Source organism: Culex quinquefasciatus, chromosome 3, assembly GCF_015732765.1.
Source record: "Culex quinquefasciatus strain JHB chromosome 3, VPISU_Cqui_1.0_pri_paternal, whole genome shotgun sequence".
Lineage (NCBI taxonomy): Eukaryota > Metazoa > Arthropoda > Insecta > Diptera > Culicidae > Culex > Culex quinquefasciatus.
Window position 1 is genome coordinate 99,630,805 of NC_051863.1, and position 27,228 is coordinate 99,658,032.

The 27,228-nt window shown below is 45.4% G+C and overlaps 1 protein-coding gene, 2 long non-coding RNA genes and 1 pseudogene across 4 annotated transcripts; 2 read left to right on the forward strand and 2 right to left on the reverse strand.

Annotated features, from left to right (window-relative positions):
* The first annotated feature begins 8,037 nt into the window (after positions 1-8,037).
* Positions 8,038-10,455, forward strand: LOC119770858. 2 transcript variants are annotated; one of them, XR_005279031.1, is made up of 3 exons: positions 8,038-8,678; positions 8,737-9,000; positions 9,081-10,455. It is a non-coding gene; the product is annotated as an uncharacterized LOC119770858 (long non-coding RNA). The 2 variants fall into 2 exon arrangements; XR_005279030.1 differs by having other exon boundaries at positions 8,044-8,678; positions 8,737-10,455.
* A 314-nt stretch (positions 10,456-10,769) lies between these two features.
* On the reverse strand, positions 10,770-15,925 carry LOC119769141 (annotated as a pseudogene).
* A 4,656-nt stretch (positions 15,926-20,581) lies between these two features.
* Positions 20,582-21,900, reverse strand: LOC119769142. Its single transcript, XM_038261043.1, has 4 exons — positions 21,820-21,900; positions 21,279-21,460; positions 20,917-21,220; positions 20,582-20,857 (listed from the first exon to the last, which is right to left on the reverse strand). Exons 1-3 carry the CDS (start codon positions 21,898-21,900, stop codon positions 21,157-21,159), a joined length of 327 nt encoding a protein of 108 aa, XP_038116971.1. The 3' UTR covers positions 20,582-20,857; positions 20,917-21,156.
* A 4,497-nt stretch (positions 21,901-26,397) lies between these two features.
* On the forward strand, positions 26,398-26,857 carry LOC119770695. Its single transcript, XR_005278949.1, has 3 exons — positions 26,398-26,487; positions 26,548-26,624; positions 26,693-26,857. It is a non-coding gene; the product is annotated as an uncharacterized LOC119770695 (long non-coding RNA).
* Positions 26,858-27,228: the final 371 nt, after the last annotated feature.

Below are 27,228 nucleotides of genomic sequence, written 5' to 3' on the forward strand. Positions count from 1 at the left end.
TCTATTTTCTCTCTAAATCCTCCTACGTTTTCTGCCACATCTTGTCCATCTTCTTCTAGGCAAACAACTTCAGCTCCCGGACCAGTTCGTCCAGCAAAAAGTGGACGACGGCGGCGGAAGTGATGTTCTGCATATTAATTGCTGGAGCGAAAACAGAGGAACAGATTCTACGGCAAGTTCTGCGGTAGTGTTGGCCGTCGTGGAAGTGGTCCGGTTGGACAAACACCTAAAAACTCCTTTTTGTTTGTACACGTTCGCACTTCGCCACAAAACTGGAGGAAAACAAAACAAAACGCCCTGTTTGAAAAATGTCGCACGTCGTACGAGATGTCGCACGGATTTGATTTTACCGTTTCGATATCGATTGGTCGAAAGGACGACAAATGGACGACAAACAATCGACATGCATGACATCGTTTTTTGCATCGATTTTCTGACAGATTGACGTTTCGGCGGCGTCGGCGAAAAAACTTTGACAGTTTACATCAAGCAAAAACTTGTTCAGACTGGATTGAACAAAAGCTAAAAATTGAGGTTGAAAATGTAGTGTGCAAAACCAAATCGGAGCAAAAAGTTGGTTGGTAAGTTGGTTTAAGTAGTTAGAGGTAGTTAGTTACTTTCTATTTCTATGAATATTTATTGGGAACCGTTCTTTACCTCGTGTATTCAGATGCAGTACAGCCGGATACCGAGCCACCCGTGGAAATATGGTTCGAAGCCGGGCATGGCATTGGCCTCCCACAGTCAGCACCGATCCTGGCCCAAGGCCAACACCATCCGGCTGGTGGTAAAGGCGGTCTCTTCAATGTAAATACCACCAAATTCTTTCATCATCCTGTCGCCTCTCTTACGAACAGTGCCACTAATCCACTTGATCCTACTCCGCAGATGCAGTAGTTTCCGTTGCCCAATTCGCTACCCCCCAAACCATAATGAAGCTTGGCGAGCCATTTCCATCATCAATCCTAAAATACATGAGGACGTACATGCAACGATTTGGCTTTTCCTACCTCCTCTTTGACATCTACAGCCGGATCCGGAGCTCAACAACAACAACAGCAGGCTTCACACAACAGCCTCAACCTGCCGTCAACTCCGACCTACAACACAACTCCTCCGAATGTAATGTAAGCGGACCTCCCGCCGGCATAGGACCGATGCATCACAAACCACCAACACATCTCCGCCATCCGCCGCCACACGTTCACCAACACGGACCGCCGCAGATGCCACAGATGCAAATGTCCCCGCACGATCACCGCTGCGGACTAGAGAACCTCTATGTTCTCTTATCATTTCAACACCCAGCAGCATCTCCCGCACCATCCGAGCCCCGCGGAAATGAAGCAAGAAGTCACCCAATATAAGCGGAAGTGCCGGAGCGGTTCAAACGCAAGAATCGACGGAATTTACGCCACCGACAGGCCAGCGAAGGCCGCCACCGTATCGATGATTCCTGCCAAAAAGTCGTGCTAGCTTAACCTCATCGAGAACGACGCGGAACAGTGGGTTCCGGACAATCCATCCAGAAAGCAGAAAATACTCGCGCGATCAGCTGATGCAGCTCAAGAATACGGCAACGGCATGCAAAACAAAAAAACGCGAATCTGCACAACAGATTGGAGAACGTCTTGGAGATCTACTCGTGCGTGGTCCAAACGAAAAGGGCATGAGCGAGCATCTCCGAGATGCTTCTGCCACCGTTCATCAAAGGTTGCAAAATTATTTCCGAGATGCTGCTGCCAGGCCTGCTACTAGTGGCGGAGGAAGAGGAGTCGGTGGCAACATGAGCCATATGAGACAACGATACATTCCAAAACGACCGTCTTAGCAGGGCAACAGCGGCCAGTTCGGATCACAGTCAAACAAACAATCCCAGCATGGTTCCGGATGTGTATCGCAGGTCCCAGATGCTCAAGGACATCCGGGAGAAGACGATGGGGGTGGACGAACGACCCACGGAATCGAACTCGGTCGTCGTGGGATGGCCAACGGCATCAGAACCAGAATCTATGGGATGGCCAATGGCCTCAGAACCAGGATCTATCTCAGTTATTTTGAAAACAGTGAAATTAAGTGCAGTGATAGTGAAAATGTTCGGAAGGTTATTCCAGTATCATGTTAAATTACAAAAAAATAATAACCTATATAATAATAAAAACTTGAATTTTTCTTTAAAAAAAGCCTAAATATAACAAATGACAGCACACGACAAAGGCACGACATTCTAAATAACAAAACCGTGCGACATCGGTCGAATGTCGTACGACAATGTCGTACAATTTCGATTATCGATCGCACGACAAACACGACTTTTTGGTGCAAAAACGTATGACATTCGCGCGAAAGTCGCACGACATTGTCGTGCGACGTCGTACGAGTGCACGGACGACAAACGACGGACGTCCGACGGACTTTTCAGTCAGGGCGGTTGACAGTTCGAAACCCACAGCGGAGCGTTACACGCTTAAATGGATTGAATTAACTTTGTTTGAAAAAAATCGAGGGTTCGGATCGGATTCGAAGCCGACGGAGCCGATCACACAGTTTCAGACGCGAGAAACCCGCCGGAACTGAAGTGGCACCCCCCTAGCCTCGTGGCCTGCTTTGATCTTTTGCTTATTCTATCCGCTTTCACCTGCGTGTCCTGCACGGAGAACCCAAAGTAAGCCATAAGCCGACCTGGGGAGCCCGGGAGGAATTATGCCGTAGGTGGCTCGTATAGTCTTACCTCACCTATCCTCTGGCAAGGTCTTCCGAGGTTCACACCGAACATGCGACGGGACTGCATGAATCTTCAGCTGCTGCTGAAACCAGTAAATAAATGATCCAAGAAACAACTGTTATGCTGAATGAAATGATCTAGACTGCTCAGCCGACAAGCCACTCGCTTCCAAAAGTGGGCACCAAATCGGCTTACCCTCCGGTTCCTTTGGAACTGGAAATGTCAACCCGACTTTTCCTCGAAAATTATAAGCTTTGGCAGCTGTTGCGGTGGGTGAGAATTAAAACACCGTTTTAATAGCAGCTGAAAATTGAGCAGCTTTAAAGCTGCATTTTATTGCGATTAGTCGTTGAAGAAGTACAATATGTTTAACTTGACTTACAATTTCAGTGTTCCATTAATATTCTTTAAATCTTATCCGCAACCTGATAAACGCCTTTATTAATTGGCTTAGACACCAAGTTGGTGATTATTTTAAACGCACGCTGGCTAATCTTCCACTTAACAAAGTTATTTGACACTTCTTCTCTCTACTTTAAGTAAACAATCGAGGGATCGGCTGGTGCTAAACAACAACGTAAAAGTCGCACAGTTGGTGCGGCAACATACCCCGACCCGTTTAGCATCGGCAGCTTCCTAAGTTTGTAGCAAAAGATGGTCATGATTATTTGTAGATGTAAAACATCTTTTCTGCGCATGAGTACCTAAACAGATCTTGCAAAGTTTTGCTTGCCGTACTACTTTCCATCGACTATCAATCTTCAAATTACAAAATTGATCGCAAAAGGTAATATCATGATCGCTGGCCCTACAATATACACAGGCTTGTGTTGAATGGTTTTTGTTATGAATGGAATCTAGCTCAAATAAATTTGTAACTCCTACAGCCAATTGAACTAAATCAGACATGTACTCATTGAAGGTACTCAAATCTACTTTCTTGTAAGGGGTTTTGAAAGTGACCCATCTTAAAAGGTAATCTATCGGCAGTTTGCTTACTAATTCGTTTAGTAACATCGGATTGCTTAAGTAATCCTGTTGCTGCAACATAATTATGCTATCAACTAGATTCTGAACAGCAATTCCATACATAATAAGCGAGTAAAGGTCGTCCGGTTTCGGTCCCGGAGCTTTTCTAACCTTCTTCACTAGAGCCTCAAGAATGAACTCGGGACGACCGAAGAAATTTTGTAGGGTTTCGATTATTCGTGGCACACACGCTGGTAGCAAAAGACGACTGCTCACACACTCCAGGGCCAGACCACGTAGACATTTCCTCAGCCTTGACAAATTCTCTACGTCGCTGAATCCACACGCTTCGGAAGTTGTCTGGAACGCACTGTAGAACATTTGCCATTCTAGTGGATCTCCTGCGAACAAAGGTAACTCATTCTCGATCACTTGTCGTGCAGCCAGCTGCGAAGGGCTCAGTCCTGGTAGATCATTTTCAGTGCTGGCTAGCCCCGACCCGTTTGCGAGTTGATTTGCCGTTCGGAGATCGAACCCAAAAGAATTGGGCAAAATCATTTGTTGCTCGGTTGGCACTTGCTGGACGGTAAATTCGGCAGAGGTGAGTCGGGCTTGGTTGACGAATCCGATTGTTGTTGTTCACTCAGGTCGGAATTTGAAGCTGAAGCAGAATCCATATCTGGTTCGTTGGTGTAGTTCTGCAGCCAAGCTGACACATTCGCCTTCAGCTTTGTTCCTATACATTCTGCATTGACGTCATCGTTCAAAAGTGAATCTCCCAACAACGCCAGAAGCTGAAGCTTTTGAGAAAAGTATTCTTCCTCTTGTTCAGCAAGTTTCAGCCGAACCATTCGCCGTTCATCCAGGAGCTGGATTCTCAATCGCAGTTCCTGCGATTTTATTGATGACCCGCAACCAGATGATACGCTTCTAACCTCAAATATTTCGCTAGGATGTTTTCTTCTGCAGTCTTCGTCAGTTATGTCGATTACCTGCTCTAGCGAGCGGGGTTCGATGCGGGAATCGTAGTCAGATAGCATCCTATCACAGCGCTCAACTTTCATCAAGTTTACGTGATGAAATTCTTTAAAGTTTGTTGCGGTGGGTGAGAATTAAAACACCGTTTTAATAGCAGCTGAAAATTGAGCAGCTTTAAAGCTGCATTTTATTGCGATTAGTCGTTGAAGAAGTACAATATGTTTAACTTGACTTACAATTTCAGTGTTCCATTAATATTCTTTAAATCTTATCCGCAACCTGATAAACGCCTTTATTAATTGGCTTAGACACCAAGTTGGTGATTATTTTAAACGCACGCTGGCTAATCTTCCACTTAACAAAGTTATTTGACACTTCTTCTCTCTGCTTTAAGTAAACAATCGAGGGATCGGCTGGTGCTAAACAACAACGTAAAAGTCGCACAGTTGGTGCGGCAACAGCAGCACTTCTGATTTTGACGTCGAGAAACGTCATCGGATTGTTGTTGTTTAACTTTTGAAATAAAAATTCCCGATTCAGTAACAAACGCGGTTCCGCGGAGCATTTCGTACGTCCAGGTGCCGAACCAGCAGAACAAGCGGACATACGATCCGTGCGAGGACGGTGCAATGTTCATGTTGCAACCTTCGATGTGCCGGATCTGCTTTTCGATGGACCGTTTTTCTGAAGGCGTTTGACAAACGCTACACAGAAAAAAAGTGTAAAATTACACGGCACTGAATCGATGCTTTCAACGTAAGTAAGCTCAATTTAAAATTGAAAACTGCCCAGTCAAATCAATCCGAATTCTGAAACGGAATCTAATTAGAATCGTATACAAATTCCGTTTCAAACGCAACAACCGGTTCGAACACGGAACCGGTTGTTGCGTTTGAAACGGAAATTGTATACGATTCTAATTAGATTCCGTTTCAGAATTCGGATTGAATTAACTGGGTGATGTTAAGCGTTAAATCACACTTCCCAGTCACGAAATATTCTAACAGAGCTGATTCTGTCAGAATCCTGCTAGAACGGTGGAACATTTCTGCTAGAATGCTGTAAGAAAATCCAGCTCTGTTAGAACTCTGCTAGAATCCTGCTAGAACGTCGTGACTGGGTTAAAGAGGGTTCATGTAAACTGAAATTAAACGTAATTCATGTTTGTCATGTAAATGACTGTTAATCTGTTGCCAAATGACAACTTTTGAAATTTGAAAAACATGTAAATGAATATTCAATGTAAAAAATGCTCAATGTAAATGTTTAAGGCACATAACTTTCAATTGAAACATAGGGGGATGGCGTCGCTATTTTTAGACCACGTTTTCCACTTTTGCTCATCGAAACCGACTACTTTATCGACCTAATTTTGCTGGGCGAGATAGGACGCCGTCTATTTTTAGACGATGACTCAGCACTTTTACACTCTTGCGCTTAAAAAAACCAGGTGGCAGCACGATGTAACGCCACGTCCCTATTGGCTGTTGCTGTCAATGACAGATCAACATAATCAACGATTGAGTGGAATGGTGCGGAAGTGTTTTGTAGATAAATTGTTCAGTTTTGATGATTAAGGATGCTAGTGATAGTGTTTGTGTTGTTCGTACAGGTACAAAAAATAATCGATTGCAAAAAGAATCGGGATTTCAAAAGCTGGAAAAAACTGGCTGACCAAATCAAAACAAAGCAATTTTAGCTGGAAGTAATAAAGTATTTCACAGATTCTGCTGTAAATAAAACATGACAATCTGATTCGGAGACGATCGGTCCAGAGGATGTAAACAAACGTTGCGGATTGAGGAGCAGAAGAAAGGCGGAAGTTTGCATCAGCAGGAGACTCAACAAGTTTTATCACTATCAATCCACAAGGTTTGTTGATATCCGTGCGGACGCGTCCAAACCTGAACATTTATCCCGGAAGCGGTCTTTTCCGATGCAATCGGGTTCAGTTATCTGGCTGCGTCTCGGTTTGGCGGATTGTGGTAAGGTCTTACGGTTGAATTACAGCAGTAAACCTGTGGGTACGTAAATTTCTATTAGATTGTAACTTACGAAATATCCTATTTTGTTATCCACAGCTGCAGTTTATCAAGCTTACAGTAGGAGCTTTCTAGTCAGCAACCTTAACCTCTGGTGCGGCTGCAAGGACTTCCGTCGTAGTGGCCAATTCATCCTGAAAAGCATCCCCATCGGTCGCAGTATTTTGGTGGTGCCTTCCGTTCCGTTCGCTGGAACAACCGGAACTGCTAGTTTTGCCGGTTCCATCTTAACTGCGTCTTCAGAAACGGAATCGGCGCTGCTCTTCTTGGTTTGTTCAGCACGGGTTCCACAGCAACCTTTTTCATAGAGTTCATGATGATCCGGATGGCGAAGGAGGTCGAATCAATTTTCACCAAAAGCAAACGCTTTCAGGGCCTGATGACAAAACCACTGGTCAAGGTGGACGACTTTGTTCTGCTTAAGTTCTACACGATCGCGTTCGCTGTTTGTGTTCCTCAGCTACGCCAAGTGGTGATACATGTACAAGGTGGTCAACTTCTCCGTTCCCAACGTTACCGTTCCGGCAGCGCCGGTCAAACCGATGCAAAAAAAACGGAATAAGCATCACTCACTAGAAAAGCATAGAGAATTTGCAGCAAAGCTAAAAGACACGTGTCGCCACCTATGAACAAAAAGCGTAAACCTATGATTTTTTGAAAAAATGTGTTTTATCCTTCAAAATCAACATTTTTATAAAACTTATGCCGGATTCGGATGAGAAAAATTATTTCCAACAATTTGGTTTATAACTTTCCAATATTTGTTTGATTTTTCTATGAGAAAACTTAAAATTTAGAAAAAGATAGTAATTTGGACTATTTGGCAAGAAAGTCTGTCAAAAATCAATAAAAATTGTTGAATATACGTTAACACATCTGTTATCAACTATATAACTGTTTATTTCCTTGATATATACAGGGAAACTCATTTTATCGTGTTCCAAAACATGTTTTTTAAAGAAAAAGGTCACAAATTTTTGCGCGCCCAAAAGTTGATGTTCATTATTTTAAATCAAAAAATTTTCTCGTCTTTTGCAACCAGTTTCATTAAGATTGATGCAGGGAATCATGAGAAATAAGCGATTTTGTTCTTCAATCTAGCAAAAAGGAATACGATTTTTGGCAAGTAACCTCATTTTGGCGCCACCTACATTTGAAACACAGTCGCGCTGCAAAACCTCAATACTAAGCCACAACAAATTTTCGGGAAAAATCCTCACATTTACACGCTTATGATAGATACGGTAATTCATTCAGTGTTTACACGGTTTAAACCTACAATTATAAGTAAAAAATGAGTACTTTTCTATAACCGTGCACGGATTTTTCTAATTCCCTTGCAACGTGTAGGAATGATTTGTTTTGATTTTGCCAGAGTTTGACAGAGCACTTTTCAGTTGGCCGCCTACCACCCACCCGCCTGCTGCGATTGCTTTTTTTGTTTACGTGGGTGTCGGGTTTCTTTTTGATTTTTCCTGATGTTTAATTTTTGTCAGTACAAGTAGTTTTGCAACCGTCGAATTAATTATTCTTCTGCTTCTCCTGTCGCGCTTCACGGTAGTTTTTGTGTGATTGTTGTTTGTGAAGGAGCAAATCCGGACAAATGCGATAACGTTGTAACCGTTGGTAAGAGGAACCTGAGCCTCAAGCCGCATCTTATCAGTAGTGGTATCTGTGAGGGAGTTCCAAATCAGCGTGGGCAAAAACATTCTGGAGTCAGAATCGGCTGGCTGGCTGTTTTGGTGTTGCTGTCACCAGGCTTCACCGCGGCTCAGCTGGTACCCTCAAATGTTCTATAAATCCTGCCTCAACAGTCAACCGTCGCCATCTGGACGTATTATATTCAATCCGTTTCATCTGAAACCGGCTATAGTCGCGTTCCGGCGAACGGCCAATGTGTACGTGGCTGATAACTCTGCTGTTCGAGGCTGTGGTCTAGGGAAAAGCTGGAGTTATTGATAACGGTAAGATCCTCCAAGGAGATGCTGTTTGTTGTAAACATTGTTTTTTTTTTTCACGCAGCACAGCGCTGAAGCTTCCAAAAAACCGCAACGAATCATCTGGATTAAGATCAGACGACTAGGTCGTGTCGATCTACTGCTGGACGCCGTAACTTGGTCTGCCATTTTTGAATTAAATTCTTTCCATTGCTTGAGTCAACAATTTGGGAATGTTCCGCCGCCCAAAACGGCTCCACAACCTTCGCCGTAGCAGCACCCACAGCCGGTTCCAGTCGCTTCTGCGACTAAACAAAGCATCTCCTATCGCCTCTGGACTCGCAAGTAGGTAAGTTTTGTGGACTTTCAGTGCGCTGATTTTGGTATATATTTTAGTCTATGATTCCAACGTCCGAACACAACGTGCAGGTCCTTCAATGGACGCTTTCGAATCTGAGCCCGGGTGGGCGGGAATCGAGTCCGAAACACCTCCAACAACAACACCACTGGCAAAAGTTTTACGGTCGCGGCGAACAAGTCTACGGAAGTGGCAGCGGCCTACAATATGGTTCCCACGTCGTCCTCGTCCAACATCGCCGAACGCCATCCAGAAAATGAACAATCTATTCAGCCAACCGGTCGCACAACCATAAGCCGGCCGATGAAATCACCGGCGGCCACGAGCAGCAGTGTTTCCGGTGGACTTAACAATGAAAGTAGTACCGAAAGTAGCAACCCGGTTGGTAGCAGGTAGAGATGGAGGCCACACCACGACTACGACCAGTATCAATAACAACAGTGGTCCGGCAGTACCGGTTGGAGCTGTAAAGGCGGCCACGGCTGGTGCAACAGCAGCACCAGCTCCGAGCACGAGAACCAGTTCTACCAGCTGGTTCGGAATAAGCTTTGCAACCAGACGGTCCTGCAGCGGATTAAGCAACTATGTATGGTGGACCCGCCCAAGCCCCCGTCAGAAAAGCAGCCGCTCAGCTACCCATCCGGACGGACCGTCGTCGCAACCGCACAGTGGTAAAAGATTGCCCAACAGTGAGGACTCACCCGTGCTCTGTCGCCGCGAGCACGGCTCCACTCGACAGCCGTAACTAACATTCTCGCTCTCTTCTTGTTTGCACACTTTTCAGACGCCAAACTGGTCGACCTGTCGTGAATCTTCTGCGAGGTCATGCACGATATCCGGTCGGACCTACTGCCCACATCCGAGTTTGTCCAGGTGCACCAGCACGTGTCCAACATCATTCAGCACAAGAATGGAGCACGACCAGTACATGAAGGACGGTTCGGACGTGCATTTGCAGATGTCCAACAATGACAACTAGGAGATCATGTCGCTCCAGAGGATGACTGTTGACGTCAGGAACGTCGTCGCCGATCAACGATGACCAGGCACACGCCGACCAGTGTGTTTTCGGCAGGAAGCGGCCGCGGCTGGCCAGCTGATGACATTCGACTTGAACCGTCTGATCTCGCTGGACAGGCTTCAGCAGCGGAGTCGTTCGAGACGCTCGATACAATCTAGAACTACGAGAGGGTCGAGTGAATTGACGAGGTAATCTGCGCGAACTTGCACAAGTGATCGACCATGAATTGCCGCTGTCGAGCCAGTGGAAACGGATGCACTTCTGATACAACCAGAAACGCCGTTTGACCAGCTCAGAAAGACACCAGCTCGGAGCAGAAGACGCGCATTCAGTAGAAACTTGAAGAAGCAGTTAAGCGTGTAATTGTAGTCGTATTCAGGCTTCGCGTTAAATTTACCAAAGTTAAAAAAAATTTATTTAAGCAATTAAGAGTTTTTTACATAGATTAAACAATAAAACAAATCCAATGCTCCTTCTACCAGTACGCCGTTGCAAACCACGTAACGTTCGCTGTAAACCAACTCGACGATCTAGACAACAAATTTCTGATTCTAACGCTGCGGGTCAACACCTTCAAAGCTTTCCCTGCGACCATCTCCCTTTCTCAAAGACTGCCGCGAAATCTGGCTCGAATTTGACGCTCAACTCATCTTTTACGGCTTATTCGTCACTCAGGGCAGCTTACGCCCTTGGACACTTTGTGCTAGCGCGAACGAACACAAAAGGCAACCAGCACCACCTAGATGCACTTGTACAGCCTGCTGTTGATCCGCTCGGTGCACGCGTCGCAGCACACCTTGCTGTTCCCGACCATCAACTCGTCTTCGCACTGGTATCGCGGTACCAGCGTTTTGCCCCAATCGGCATGACTCACGGTCCGTTTACGTCGTTCCTTGGCCTTCGCTTTCTGCTGCTCGATGCTCATCTATCCATCATATTGGCCACGCCCTCGGCACTCAGACCCAACTCACACACCATATTCGATTCAACCTCTTTGCTCGGATTTTCCGGCGCATCGTCAAGCTTTTCCGGCCGCCCGACGACTGATTGCTATTCTGAGTCACGATCTTTTTCGACTGCCAATCTTCGGTCAGATCGACCTCGACGTCCGTGTCCAACATGCCGTCGTCGTCCTTGTCCGATTCGACAGCGCCTTTTTCGTCACTTTCCGGAACGCCACCTGCTGCGGTGGCGGTGCAGTTGTTGTTGCGGCTGCTCAGTGGTTTTTGGGTGGCTTCGCTGGAAGCAGACGCACTGTTGCCGTAATCCGATTCAGGGCTGCCTTTCCGACGGACGGGGGGTTGCGGTTTTTCCAAGTTGATCGGGAGTGACAAATCCAGGAAGGACTCGTGCCGCACCAAAATGTGACAGCAGTCCTGGCAGGTTATGGTGGACACGAGGAGGCCACGGAACACCGGTTCGGGATCGAGCATGCGGTCGGATGCGTGTCGAAGAACTTGATATTTTTTCCATCCTGTCCTCAACCGTTTTCGGGCGCTTTCCGTACCCAAGCGAGAGTACGATGGCCAGCTGGTAACGTATCAAATCCTCTTTGCGTACACTTTCCAGCAGGTGCTGCAGCAGCTCGTGCTAGTCGTACTGGTCCATGCCGATAAATTGGGGCCATTTGTTCGTAAGTTGCGAAAACAGTGTCCATAATGAGAAGAATCTACCGCCGGATTGCAGCTCAGACAGCGAACTTGCGTGAACGATCCCCACGGGTTCAAATTGCCGATGATTGGACTCAACTCCGTAGCCGTCCCCTTCTTGATGTTGAGCGACCCTTCAGGAAGCTGGAACTTATCATTCTGAACGGTAGATTCCCGTAGGACATCTAGTAGACACAGCGCCCGTGTCGACGATGGAAGCTGATGGTCGAACCTTCCGTTCCGTTCTGCCGCTAATGTCCAACCGAATGTCACAATAATTCGGCGCCGCGGCCGACAACGTTGCCATGCTGTTCCGGTTGGGCTGCGACCCGTAAACCAACGTCGCTAGAAGCGGCCGTCGAAGCGCTATCTCCATCGCTCCCCTGCTAATCTAAGTCCTGTCGAAACGAAAGGAAACAATTTATAAATCCGAAACATGCTGGGTCCAGGTCCTCGCAGGGGGAAAAGTTCCGTCTGAACGCCTTAACAATCCAGTTTCATGGAACTCCCGCAATCCGTCCCGAAATATCGAAGAAATCTTGTTTATTTACCTTTTCGGACTGCTCGAATCAATAAAAATAAACATTTCAACAGTGCGGCCAGTTTCATGGAAAACTGCTTGAATGAATATTGAATGGCAACTCTGACTGCATGAATGCAAATTTTCATTCGAGCACGATCTATGCACGATGAGCACGATGTGCGCGATCTGGCGCGATTTGGCGCGATGAGGCGAAAAACGACCACGATGAAGGCACGATGAGCAATGACGCAAGAATTTAACGCGATTAGGTGCGATTTGAATGAAATCGCGGAGTGTCATCCCCCTCGAGTATTTACTAAATTAAATACAATTTCGGAAATAATAATGTCTTTAGTTGCAGCTCTCGGTTTGATGTTGACAAAAGTCCAAGGTTCTGAATCAAGCAAAGCCGGCGTGGGATTGCATGCTTCAGCTGTTCATCCGTGACCGCCTTTCGCACAAGTCTGTAATTGGAGCATTTCATTGGACCACCTGGAGTGCAAACAGATCATGATGGACATCCTCGCCCAAATGGGGTACGCACATCTGCAACAGGTAGACGTGTCGGCTGAAGGCTTTCGTATCAACTTAATTCCAACATTGTTTTCATAAATGTAAGCATTCAATGTTATTTATTTCTTTTAAAATCCCGCAGAGCTAAAATCACAATCTACATTCTCAGTGACCAGCACGTTTCGTGTTATTTCATATCGCTCCGTTGAATTTTAAATCTGATACTTATTTTCTTGCTATCAGCTCATAGTAGTTTGGAATGATTTACTTTTGTGTCTTAAAAAGATAACAAAAGTTCACCGTTTTAACCAACGTTGAGCTTCTGAAGCATTTGAAATTTACATCAGATTCAAAATTCAACGGGGTAAAAAAAATTTGGGATTCGGTAAAATTACATCGATTTCATCGGAAAATTACACGTTTCGGAAGCGAAGTTTGTTCGGCAAGTTTACGTCGGATGGCATTTAAATTTAAAATGAATTTGATGTAAATTAGCATAATTAATGACGTGCACTTTTGGTACATCATAGGGTACGTTATCCATTAGTGGACCCCTTTCCTATAGTGGACCCTCTGAAGGGTTTTTAATGGAAAATTCAATAAAATCACAATTTCAAGCGTGTTGTTGTCTACAAATCTTTTATTTGGCATGTTCAGCATCATTTAGAACAATGTTGACTGACATTGAATTGCCCTTTTCACCAAAATAAGTGTTTTGAGTTCGACATCTGAAATCAGCCATGGCCACTAGCATTTTCACAACAAAACTGCATTTATATTTAATGATTGAATTAACCATCCAATCATTTTTTGACTGATTATTTAACTTCAGCAAGTCGAAGTAATGTAAGTTTAAGGATATTTACTAAAATAAAGCGAAGAAATGCAATTTTCTAGCAAAAATTATGGGGGTCCAATATAGGACAACCAAAATCCAAACTTTTCCAAAAGTGGACCCCTGTTCATTAAACCTTCAAAAATGATGAAAACTGTGTATTCAAGCAATAGTTTCTCTAAAACATACAATAAATGCTTGTTGTTATCAACCTAAACGCATATTTTTTCAATTATGAGTATAAATATAGCTGTTTTCATGTTAAAAGTATCAATAATGCTGAAGCCGTAAGAATTTATAATTAATCAAAACTATAGTTAATCGTACTTAACTGAAGCACCATAATTACAGTTTGAAATGATTTTTTATAATAATAAATCAATAACAAAACATTTTTTTCCAAAAAACATGCGTGGTTTTATCAGCAACTGTAAACAATTCTATTGTTTAGTTTCGGTCAACCATTTATGTAATTAATATGGAAAAATTTGCATCAAGATTACTTTTTTTTAAATTATTTTTATGTTTACAGTGGTTTTCGAGACGATTTTTCTGATCTTTTTTGGAAATAAATGTGTTTAAATGTCTGTTTGTTTTTTTGTTGTTTAAAGCCAAATTTGTTAACAAAAAATATTTGTTTATGATGAAAAGTGAGCAAAATCCATCTTTTATTCATTATATCTATCATTAGACCTACACCATGCATCAAAACATCAAATATCGGTTAAATTTGGTATAAAAATAACAGTTTGCCTATAGTGGACCCGGGTCCACAATCGGATTATGGACCCGGGTCCACTATAGGAAAAGGGGGTCCACAACAGGCAAAAAAAACTTTTTTTTTTCAATTGGCTATTTTTCTGCTCAAAAACAAATAACTGATGAAACAAATAGTAAAAATTGTTCAAAAGACTTCAGTTTTCATTGTTTTGTACAAAGGGTTATGAAAAAGTGCTTAAAATATTGAAAATTTGTGAAAAATGTGCTTCGGTTCTACTAGGGGGTCCACTAATGGTTAAAATACCCTAAATGATGTAAATTTACCCGATTTACCCGGTGAGAACTTTGGCCAGGAAGTTTTTAGTGGTTTTCACCGTGAAGCTGGATCAGGACTTTGTCCTGCTTGGCGGGCACTTCCGCCAGTATTAGTTTGAGTACTGGATCATATTATTGGTTATTCTCGTAGTCCTCCCCGCAGATGCCCAATTCTCACCAAGCTCAGCTTTCTCCCGCTGACGCGGGACGCGGGATCTCCGCAGTAAACAGCATTTGTGTTTTTGTACTAGACCTTTTCTTTGACCAACGGAGTTCTTCCGGCCGGAATGTTTTATGGTCTCATAATATTTACTGTACTTGGAATGTTTTAGAGCTCGGGCCAGAATCGAGCCCCGAAGTTAACCACCACAGGATGCTAATATTCATTCCAAGTCTGATGTCTTATACAGAACATCTTTCGGAGGTTGCACACAGCCCTGTTAGCAACGAAACATTAGCGACCTCGGTGTTTGGAAAAAGGCCGTTAGTTTGAACGGTTTGTATCCCGTCCATTCCGGAAGGAATCTTCCATCTTTAACCCGCACGGTTCTCCTTCACGTATGGCCATTGCGATGACATGCGTTTGCCAGGGCGCGTGCAGGTTTATCTACATTGGCAGTGAACGGATATAGCGGCGCGGTCCGATATCTCGCAAGATCTTGAACTAGTGACTGGTATGACCAACTGCGCGTTGTCTTCCTCCCTGCTTTATTTTTTTTCGGAGCACTTTCCTTCGGACCAAACGGATTAAAACCGTTGGTCGAATTGGTCCTCTTTTCTTGGTTCCAACAAAGCAAGGCGCCCCAAAGGACTGCTCAGGCTAAATTGTGGTACCTGGGTACTCCACGGAATTGCGTCGGTCTTCTCAGAAACCTACCGTATGTTAGAAAAATCTTGCCTCGATGTGGAGTTGAAGATCATCGAACAGTATTTAAGTTTTGCGCAACAAGCGCGAGTTCTGCCGCCTCGAGTACACGCTGGTCAAGATTCAAGATTCATAAGACAGCCTGGACCTGCTGCCGCTCTGTTACGCCGTTTGGTCCACATCGGATTGCTGGACGAGTCCCGCATGAAACTCGATTACGTGCTCGACCTGTTCAACTTGCCAAGTCTACCCGCGTTCTGGTCCGCCAGGTACATGGACTTCTCGTTCTGCGGCGGTGGCTGTCCGGGACGCGCCAAGGAGAGAACATGTGACTAGGCTAGGGTGGAGGCAACGGCGCCGGAGAAGGATTCATCTTGTTTACCTCAGCGCTTCGATTGTGCGTGCGCTGGCACCAGATGTTCCGAGCAGTTTGGTATTCAATGGACACATCCCTCAATTCCTTTTGCTGCTCCATTTTCAGTCATCCTAAATACGATTTGGGGCCGAAATATGTAAATCAAAAAAATTGACAGCAGCGGAGAAATTTTCCTAAATGACCTGATTGCCCGGGCGGCATGTCCATGGAGCTCAACAAATCGATCCTCCTCCCGGGTTTTGTCCGATTGATCAACTCGGTGCACCAGATCGTGGCCACCAGGGAAACAATCCTGGCAGATATTCGGCCGACGGTTGGATGTACCGCAGAGCGCCGTAACGGCGCTGACGGTGTAAAGGAAAAGGAGGATAAGAAACCTCTTCTGGACGCGACACTTCCGGCTGCTTCGGAAATGGAACCCAAATAGAGCGGCTCACGGCAGAAAGGCGTTGGGTAGATGGAGAAATATCCGCCTGTGTTTGAAGCGCCGGAGCTACCGTTAGAACGATACGACCTCAACCAAACCGAAACCGGTCACGTTTGTTCGTCCACCTCGGATGACGAGTTCTCTACAAGTTTGACCAGACCTTCAAGGGATTGCAGCTGGCGAAGATTCTCAAAACGCTGGATAATATTGACGAACGCCTTGATGCCGTTCCGAAATCGCCGACGGCGGTTTTCGGAGTGCGGTTCGAAGGAACAATCATGAGGGTCATTCGGAATAAGGTGGACGGTGAAGGCTAGCCGTGATTTATTCAGTTGCTGAACACGGGAGAAATTGTTCCGCTGGACACGTCCATGGAGCTGTATGAGGTGCCTCCTTTTACGCCCGATTAGCGCCGTTTGCGGTACCCTGTCGCTTGGAGGGTTTTGAGGATAGTGCGTTCGAGGCCGATGATAAGCGAGCCTATCTGGGTGCCAGCCTATACGAGACCAAGTGGTGTCAGATGGTGCAAATCGGTCGATCACAATTGAGCATCCGGCTAGGTCAACCGGGAGATACCAAACAGGCTGTTCAGAACGAGGCGACGATGCCAGAACCGAGTTACCAGATCTCGATGGACACGTTGAGTCCGGACCAGATTGAGGAACTTAATGAGGAGCCGCTGAATATGACCAACGTGATGAAGGCCGTGTTGGGTTACGTTTCGCAGGATGGTCGGCGAATCTGTCCGTTCTAGGGGGAGGGATCCGACAGCCGGCTGGGAAATGTGACCAAGCTTGAGGATGGTTGGACCAGGGAAAATACCGCACAAGATCAAAATCCACGCCGAAACAAGGGGCAGGAAACTCTAAATATACTTATTGATTTTCAGTGTACTGGCGGTATTTTAGTATACTTGTAAGTATACTTACGAATATTTAACTCCAAGTTCCCACCGCCACTTACTGAACCATGGTTTGACAGCTCGTGAGCCTTGTTGATCCTTTTTTGATATTGTTTACATTTTCTAGCTTCAGACATTAATGAAAATGATCAATATTGCTTATCACTGCGTAAATCTGGAGACTCAACTGCGACCAATACATCCGGGCTATCCAAATCCGGAAATCGACTTCGCACTTGTAACAAGGATGTTGCTCAACCTCACATTGGCGGCCATAGTCCGCGGTCTCGACTTTGCCGAAGCGGACAAGATCAAGGAGCACGCCGAGATCATCCTTTCGATGGTGAAGAACGACTGCGAAGCTCTGCTCCTGCAAGAATCTACGAGCAGTGCCAACTTGTGCAAGCTACGTGGCGCCCTGATTCACTCGGAAAAGTGGTCCCTACCGCTGAAACTCTCGACAAAGTACAGTTTCAAAACCAGCGGAGTTATGGCCGCCTGGGAAAAATCTGCCTCCGAGCGGGATGTTGCGAAACGGCACGGAAAAAGTTCTCCCACTGCCTGCAGCGGATGTCAACCGACGCGGACAACAGCACGATCCTGAACAGCATCGAATCTCCGGAAACCAAACCGGCCGGCATGCTAGAGCGGCTTTTGCCAGATCGACCCCGATTCATTGGCGTCGTTCATTTTTCGCATGCGGAATGTCCTCCGGTCACATTCCGACTCCGATTCCTGAACGAACATTCAGCTCGGAACACTTTTCACACTCGCTGGCAGGTTAGAAGAAATGGCAGATTTTGTTTGACAGCTACACGTTTATGATGAGATGCTCAAAAGAACACAAGGTGGTTATAGAAAGGAGGGAAAGAATAAGTATACACTGAAGATCAGAATTACACCAAAAAGTGTTGAATCCAACCATTTTCGCACAAGACCACGCTTCAACCATCGCGCCGTGTAAACAGCCCGGAACACATTGGCTGGATTCTGGCCAAAAACGCATCCAATGTGTAACTTTTGATTTGGCGGTAGCCCCTGGTGGCAAAAATGGGAAGCTTTCGGATAGCGGGAATATGGTGCTGCCACCTATTGGAGATTAGAGTTTTTGTTTTGTTTTCCATTTTCTGTTGTAAATTGAAATTAAACTACATTTTATATGTTTTTATTTAAATAAAAAATAAATGAGCTATTTCACATCACTTAAAAACATGTTTCATCATGGATGGCGTTAATCCGTACTCGTCACAGATGGTGTTCTTCTATAGATCCTTCCCTTTCACAAATGTGTCCTGCTTGAATTGATCTTCCTTTTCGTGCTTCTCGATCTTATGGAACGCCGACGGCGGCTTTTTCTCCATTGATGAAGATCCCATCCGGCTAAAGGTACATGCCGGTTTCGATCTTGGCAGCTCCCCGCCCGGTTCCCAACACAGGAGTAGTCGCCCTCAAGAAATCCTAAAGGGTTCCGGCTGCTTTTTCTCGTCGAACTTTTCCAACTCTAATCGGAGTTGTCCACGCTATCGACGGCAGCTTTTGTGATGGGGATTTGTCTTTTTCTACGACTTCCGGTAAAACCACCTGAAAGATTTTTTGTTATTTTTTATTTTTTTAAATTAATGCAGATGGCAATCGGCTTACCTTGCTTATCATAAAACAGCTGATTCGAATCCTTATCAGCTTATCCGTGCTCCGATTCTGCCGACTTCAATCCTTGTCCAGCTCGCGTATTTCCAATGCAGCCAGAAACAGGTCTAACGACGCCGGCTCATTACTTCTTTTTCTCCTGCTCGTGACCGGGAGCTTTCTCCTTTTTGAGGGATTTAAGTAGCTCGATCAAGTCTACCTTCATGGCGCTGGTTAAAGTTGTCGGTGAGCGTTATGCCTAGGTGCAGTCCAGTATGGTGACACCTCAGTGCCAGTGATCGGTTCCAGTCCGCTGTCCCGGATTTCTTGCACAGGTTTCGAGGTGTTAGAACTGGTACGCGAACATGTTGTTGCCGACGATGTCGATGTCGACGTTGTTGACCAGGTTCAGTTTCCGGCGTCGGTTTGCGGAGAAGATGCGGCAGTAAATCTGCTTGATGTTTTCAACCGTTTGGGACGAACTAGCAGTTCTTGGCGAGTGTAGTGATGGTCCTCAAACTTGTCACAAAGTGCAGGCTCGGTAGGTTCAGTGTCGAGCAGCTTCGGATGCGGAGTCGATCCTGGTTCTGGGGGGTGGGGGTGGGGTTATCACCACCATCACCAGCCCTGGAAAGCAGGTCTCATTGTGATTATTTATCTGCAGGACGTCCGCGAGCCGGAAGCTGGCTGGCTCCTAACCTACAAAATCAAGATCATCAATATCAAAGCAAAAGCTCAACAACTTTTAACAAAACTTACCTTTCAGATACTGCCGGACATGATTATCCGGAAATCATTTCCAATGCCTTTCTCGGGATGGCCTCCACCCGAGAAACCAGGCCTTTGCGTTGCTGTAAAAAAGAAGCAGATTTCGAGTTGGAGGAGGAAGTTTCGATGTGTTTTGGCAATTCTCAATCAAGTTTGCTTTAACTATTACCTTTTTCGTAATACTGGCACAAAGGAAGTAACCAGACGCATTTGAAAATCCGATTATTCCCGTTTTTGTTCCGTCCGCACGGATCGTTTGCAGAAACACGTTGATGGCGAAGAAATTCTAACAGTTTGACAGCTCAATCTCAAGCGCACCTGGTGGCAACTTTGTGCAACAGTCTCAAAAAAAGTTTACACATTGGATGGCTTTTTAAGCTAAAACCAGCGCAATGTGTAGAATCGACACATCGAATTCAAAACAACGCGGTGTACACATTCGATGTGTCATATCGACACATTTTGGGCGTAATTTTAATCTTCAGTGTACTTTCATAATTTAAGTATACTTATTATTATATTTAGTTAAATATTTAGAGTTTCCTGCCCCTTGCGCCGAAATGGAGTAGCCACGCATACACACAAAGAAAAAATACTCTAAATTTAAAAAGATCGTTCGTTGGATTAAAAGTTCGCGTTGGTGAATATTCGTAGAAAGTTCAAACTTTTCAATTTAAAAGTTGGAAAGTTTTTGATACTACCATGCATTTATGGAACAAAATCGTTGTATCGGTAAAAGTGTTTTACTTTTAATTTGAAAAGAAACCTATTATAGCAAGAATAAACAACATTTAATACTACAGTGATAGTTTCAGAAAAATGGGCTTGATTTTATGTTTATTTTTAAAAGTTTTAAACAGTATGTTAAAAAAAGACATTTTGTTATTATATTTAACGCTTCTGGCCAAAATCCGAGTCCAAGCTGTACCGATTCTTATGGTACGCCACCGGTCACTTCCGAAGACCCCAAGTTGGACAGTTTCGGATGGACGTTTCGAAGCGTGACAGCAAAGTAGAGAACAGGATAGTCACGTTGCCGGCCTTCATCAGGACAGGTTTGGAGAAGTTGATTGTAGATTCGGCAAGGGTGATCGACGTTTCCCGGCTGGAAAGTGAAGTGCCTGAACGGGGAGTTCCAGATTCTGGAAGCGCATCCGGAACATTGGGTTGATGAGGCCCTCGGAACGGAATTCGATTTCGAGCACTCCATCGTCCTTCGAGAATGACACAGATTTTTTCGGCACGCTGTCCAGGTTCATTCGGCTGGAGCTGCGCCGTCGCGAGATGAGCATTTGTGGGCGGTTAGTTGCTAAAAGAGATGGAAGTTAGTGAAGTTGGCAAGCCACTGCTCACATTATCATAACTCACCGGTGTTGTAAACCGCCGGCACCGAGTGCAACATCCGCTCTGGCCACCTCCGATTATCCCGCTTCTCGTCGTCCTCCTCTTCGTCGGCTCCTTCTCCTCACCGTGAAAATCACCTGTCTCGTACTTGTCCAAAACCCGGATGTTTATCTTCTTCAACGCAATCTCGTTGTTCACGCAACTCTTCGGCAGCGCCATCTCCGCGATGATGTCGTTACAGTCCTCGCGGGAATTGACCTTCAATCACCAATCCCGGGCCACCACCACCGAATACAACCGGTGCGAATCCACATTCCTACCTCCCATCCTAAAAAACAAACAAAATCAATCACAAGCCCCAAAAAACACCCAAGCTTTCTTCTTACCCATTCCGGTCGTGGAACAGCTGCTGTTCCTGCAGGAAGCTCGCCTTGTCCTTTTTGAGCACTTCACCTCGTGCCGCACCCGCACCACCCTCCTTCGAATGCGTTCCGCTGCTGCTGTTTGGTTCACGAAGGTTTCCGCTTCCGATTCCTGGCTGCTGCCACCGTCGGCTTTGCTTTACGTCCTAGACTCACCAGCACAACAGGACCCACCAAAGTGTTTGTTTACATTTGCGACTTAGGCGTACACGGTTACACGGGAACGTCAAAATGAAAGAAATTTTACAGTCGAATTAATAGGAAAAACTTTTAAATCAGTGAGCAATGAGATTTTCAAAAACTGTAGCAGTAAAAGTTTTCATTTTCAAAACAAGAAAAAAACTTTTAATGTAGCAAATTTTAACAACTTTTTAATTCGAAAGTAAGTTACTTTTGTGATTACCGTAATATTTTTTTGTGTGTAGGATCGGAAATGGTCATCATCCCGACGTTGGATGCAGAAGTGGTTGAATTGTTCTCCCTTGACCGCATCTCCGTATTTTACGTAGATTACGGCAACCCGGGCACGTTGATGATCGATCAGCTGCGCTACTGGGACGACTATCTGCCGTTTCTTGCGGTCCATCGCCGGATCGCAAACATCAAACCACTCAAGCAGAATCACCCGGAAGCGATCGACCAGTTTCGCCGGGTGGTGCTGGACCGCGGCGTGAAGATTCACTTGCTCGACAATCAATCGCCGTGGGAAGTGCTGAAATACGACGAGGACGGGGAATATATTGGCGAGATCTTGGGCGAGATTCTGATGATGACCAAATTAATAAAAACAATTCCAATTTCAAAAAGATTGCAACGAGTAGATCGGTGTTTGCCACCACCACCGAATACAACCGGTGCGAATCCACATTCCTACCTCCCATCCTAAAAAAAACAAACAAAATCAATCACAAGCCCCACAAAACACCCAAGCTTTCTTCTTACCCATTCCGATCGTGGAACCGCTGCAGTTCCTGCAGGAAGCTCGCCTTATCCTTTTTGAGCACTTCACCTCGTCCCGCACCCGCACCACAATCCTTCGAAGGCGTTCCGCTGCTGCTGTTTGGCTCACGAAGGTTTCCGCGCCCGATTCCTGACTGCTGCCTAGAATCACCAGCACCACCGAACCCACCAAAGTGTTTGTTTACATTTGGAACTTAGTCGTACACGGGTACACGAGAACGTCAAAATGAAAGAAACTCTACAGTCGTATTAAAAGTTAAGACCTTTAAATCAGTTACACTCAAACCCCGATGGTTTGACACCAACTGTAGTCAAACGAACGGGGTCACTTTTTAGTTTGACACCCCTTTTACACGGAGTTCAAAATTGTCGACGGTCTGCTACCAGCGACGAAGCCCTCCGACACCTCCGCTGAACGTCGAGCGTTTGCAGGATAGCGAAGTGGCTGATAGTTACGCGCAGCAGCTGGAGGCGAACCTGCCAAGTGAGGAAGAACTAGGCGCTGCTTCTCTCGAGGATGGCTGGAGTATGATTTGCTCAGCCATCGGTAGTGTCGCTGAAACTTCATTAGGTAGGGTGGAACGAGTCAGGAAAACGATTGGTACGACGACGAGTGCCAACGATTATCGTGCGAGAAGAAAGCTGCTTTCAACAGAAAGCTGCAGACCGGTACGATAGAGGACGAGGATCGATACAAACAGGCAAGGGAACGACAAACCGCGGTCTTCAAGATAAAGAAGCGCCAGCAAGAAGACCGGGACCGCGACGAGATGGAGCGGCTGTTCCTTGCAAACGAGACGCGGAAGTTCTACGGGAAGATGAACCAGTTCCGGAAAGGCTTCGTGCCGCGAGCCGAGAAGTGCCGGGACGCAGAGGGAAATCTTCTCGTGAACAGAAACGAGGCGATACGCAGGTGGAAGCAGTACTTCAATGAACACCTCAACGGCGAAACAGCAGACGGAGACGGCATAGAAGTTAACCTTGGAGCTCCCGGAGCTGATGACCAGTTCCCGGCTCCCGATCTCTGGATGGTTAAGAAGGAGATCAAGGAGCTGAAGAACAACAGAGCCGCCGGTAAAGATCGGTTGCCGAGCGAGCTTTTCAAATATGGAGGAGAGAAACTGGCCAGGGCGCTCCACAAGGTAATTTCTATGATCTGGGATGAGGAACATCTACCGGAACAATGGATGGAGGGGGTTATATGCCCCATCTACAAAAAGGGCGATAAGTTGGATTGCTGTAACTACCGCGGCATAACTCTTATCAATGCTGCCTATAAAATACTCTCCCAGATCCTCTGCCGTCAGCTATCACCCCACGCAAAAAGGTTCGTGGGGCCCTACCAAGCGGGCTTCACGGGCGCGCGAGCCACCACGGACCAGATATTTTGCCTCCGGCAGATCCTTGAGAAATGCCGCGAGTACAACGTGCCCACACATCACATTTTCATTGACTTCAAGGCAGCCTATGACACGGTCGACCGCGAGCAGCTATGGCAGATTATGCACGACAACGGTTTTCCGGACAAACTGACACGGCTGGTCAAGGCAACCATGGAGCGAGTAATGTGCTTTGTGCGTGTCTCGGGGGAATTATCGGAACCCTTTGAGTCACGGCGAGGGTTACGACAGGGTGATGGCTTATCTTGTCTTCTGTTCAACATCGCCCTAGAAGGTGTTATACGAAGAGCGGGCATTGACACGAGTGGCACGATATTCTTCAAGTCGGTTCAACTGCTTGGTTTTGCTGATGACATCGATATTATAGCGAGAAGTCAAGAGAAGGTGATGGAAATCTACACCGGACTGAAAGCAGCAGCCATGCAGATTGGACTGGCGATGAATGCGACGAAAACAAAGTACATGAGAGGTCGTGGCTCCAAAGACGGAGGCCCCCCGTGTCTGACTCCCCTAGCAGTGGACGGTGACGAGCTGGAGGAGGTAGACGAGTTCGTGTACTTGGGATCCCTGGTGACGGCCGATAACAACACCAGTAGGTCGATCCAGACTCGCATTCATGCAGGAAATCGTGCATACTTCGGAGTACGGAAGACCCTGACATCCGATCGAGTGCGACGCCGCACGAAGCTAGCAATCTACAAGACCCTCATTAGACCAGTCGTCCTCTTCGGCCACGAAACTTGGACTATGCTGAAAGAGGATGAACGTGCCCTTGGAGTCTTTGAACGGAAGGTGCTACGGACGATCTATGGGGGTGTGCGGACTGCTAACGGTGAGTGGCGTAGGCGCATGAACCACGAGCTGCACGCTTTGCTTGGAGGTCCGACTATCGTCCAAGAGGCGAAGGTCGGCCGACTTAGGTGGGCTGGTCACGTTGCGAGAATGCACGATGACAGTCCCGTTAAAATGATCTTCGACCGCGATCAACAGGAAGGCGGTAGAGGACGAAAACCGGGAGCACAGCGAGCACGATGGGGTGATCAAGTCAGACGAGATATCCGGAAAATCTGCAACTTAGAAGATTGGAGACAAACAGCCCAGAATCGAGAAATATGGAGGCGTCTCCTTGTCACAGCACGGACTTCCCTCGGAGCCCTATGCTGATTGGTATGGTATGTATGCTAGAATCATTCTAGCAGGATTCTTAGAGCATCTCCACCGGTGCGCACAACTCAGTGACTACCCAAGTAACCAAACAGCTCTAAAACAAGTCAGTGTTCAGCACTACAAGCGCTTTACCAGCTGCGGATTATTGCTAACAAGTTTAGACATCTGCACTAAAAGCGCTTTTACAGCTGGTTTGCGGTCGGTTTTGGACTTTATATTTCTGATTTCCAGCTAGCCTCTACTGTTGTTGATCCAACCCTGCACAAAACGTCAAAAAAATTGAGAGAAGCAAAAATGTGACTCTCTCGGCTCTCTCTATTTCCTCCTCCCCCTCTTCTGATCTATTTTTGGTTTGTTTACTACCACGTTAAGGCTAGTATGGAGATCGGAAGGAAAGGGGTCAAGAAACAGCTCTACGAACAGCAGAACAAAGGAGAGGGAGCGTTTCTTGGGGCTTTTCTTCACCCTCTCTGGCTTGCTTTCGCTGCCGCTGCTGCCCATTTGAAATTTTTCTTGACCGATTCCTTCCGAAGTGCATACACCGCTTTACCGATTCAGCTGTCCGAGTGGGGAAGAGTCGATTTTTTTGCGTGAAAGGTAGATGTTGGAGACGTGATGCCTTCCCTGACTGAAAAGTCCGTCAGACGTCCGTCGTTTGTCGTCCGTGCAATTGTACGACGTCGCTCGACAATGTCGTGCGACTTTCGCGCGAATGTCATACGTTTTTGCACCAAAATGTCGTATTTGTCGTGCGATCGATGATCGAAATTGTACGACATTGTCGTACGACATTCGACCGACGTCGCACGGTTTTGTTATTTAGAATGTCGTGCTATTGTCGTGTGCTGTCATTTCGGATTTTTAGGTTATGTTGCAGTTGAAAAAAACTGTTGTTTTGTTTTTATTGTTTTTTTTTTTATTTCAACTGTCAAAATTTCACAAAAATATTACTTGTTCACTTAATTTCACTTGCGGATCGCCGATTCTTCTTCAACTTTGCTTCCTTCGGGATTTGCCTTGACCGCAGCTTCCGGCTTGGATGTTGGAGGCGGCCGTGGCAGCATCTTGGCCGTGTTGGACTTTTGCTCCTCGACGCGCTGATCAAAACCCGGATGCGACACCTTGGCGACGATCTTGAACCTCCGACGGATTGATGTTTACCGGAGTACGAGAGGCTGCTTCCTTGGGTTCTACGGAAGCCACGCGGGACCACACGGGGACGCATGGTTTCCGGCAGGATCAGATCAGAATATGTTTGTTGCTCGAAAAAAAATATAACAACAATCAACAATTGGCAAGAATTTATAAATTAAATTCAGAATTCAATAATAATAATAATAAAATTTCAAAACAATACAATTTCAAATATGTAATATTCAAATATTTTGTAACTGTTGGCACCGCGATGAACCATCCTAGCGCAGCACGTGAAACACGACAGGCAAAAGGGAACGCACAATAAGAACTCGGTGGCCGGAAAGGCGGTCCGCAACGAACGGCCGGGTAAACTGAGAAAATAGGACAAAAACAAACCATTTCATGTGCAAATTAGAAGTGTGCTCGGGCGATCTCTAAAATTATTTGATTTCTCCCTAATCTGTGCCGGATTCGAATACCAAAAACAGTGTTTTGATCCGGATTAGTAGGTAGAATCGATTTACTCCCCAATTAGGGCAGAAACTTACTTATTTGTATTTCTTAATTAGCTTTTAATTATACCCCACGTGGAATATTGGCCGAAGGCAAATTTGTTACCTAATTGAATATCGATCGATCGTAGCCTGTAAGTAAAGTTCATTTGATCTGGAGAACTTTAGATTCTAAAACTAATGCGAAAACTTTAATTATTAGTTAAATACTGTGCCCGCCAGCAACAATAGCACCAACAGAGAGTTGCATCGGTACTTAAGGAAAAACTGCTCATGTAAGATAGTTTATTCGCCCAATTTGCTATGATACTAAATAAAATGAATTTTTCTAGTTTTAAGCTGCTAATACAAAAAAGCTGCTTTAAAAACTCAGTTGTTCACAAGTCCGAACAGTAACTATAAAAGAAAAACTAAATTTATTTATTCTCGCTTACTTTTACAAAATGTCCTATGTACATAGAAAACCCATGGCGCATTGGTTTTTTTTTTAAAGAATTCTAATTGAAGACATCTTAAAAATTTAAATTTAAAAACGTATAAAACTCAAATTACTGCAAATAATTAAAAAATCCGACAATATTATTATTATTTAAAGATTGTACCAAATTTGAGAATTCTAAAAATATTTAATGATCAGACGTTTACAAATTTCAGCATCATCATCTCATCATCAAATTCTAAAATTCTTAATTTCTAAAATTCTAAAATTCTAAAATTCTAAAATTCTAAAATTCTAAA

Coding starts and splice junctions, on each gene's coding strand:
- LOC119769142 (XM_038261043.1), bottom strand. CDS start 21,900: ATGGACCGCAAGAAACGGCAGATAGTCGTCCCAGTAGCGCAGCTGATC. Junction 21,461..21,819: donor CCCGGGTTGCCGTAATCTAC/GTAAAATACGGA, acceptor TGGTGAGTCTAG/GACGTAAAGCAAAGCCGACG. Junction 21,221..21,278: donor CTGTTCCACGACCGGAATGG/GTAAGAAGAAAG, acceptor TTTGTTTTTTAG/GATGGGAGGTAGGAATGTGG.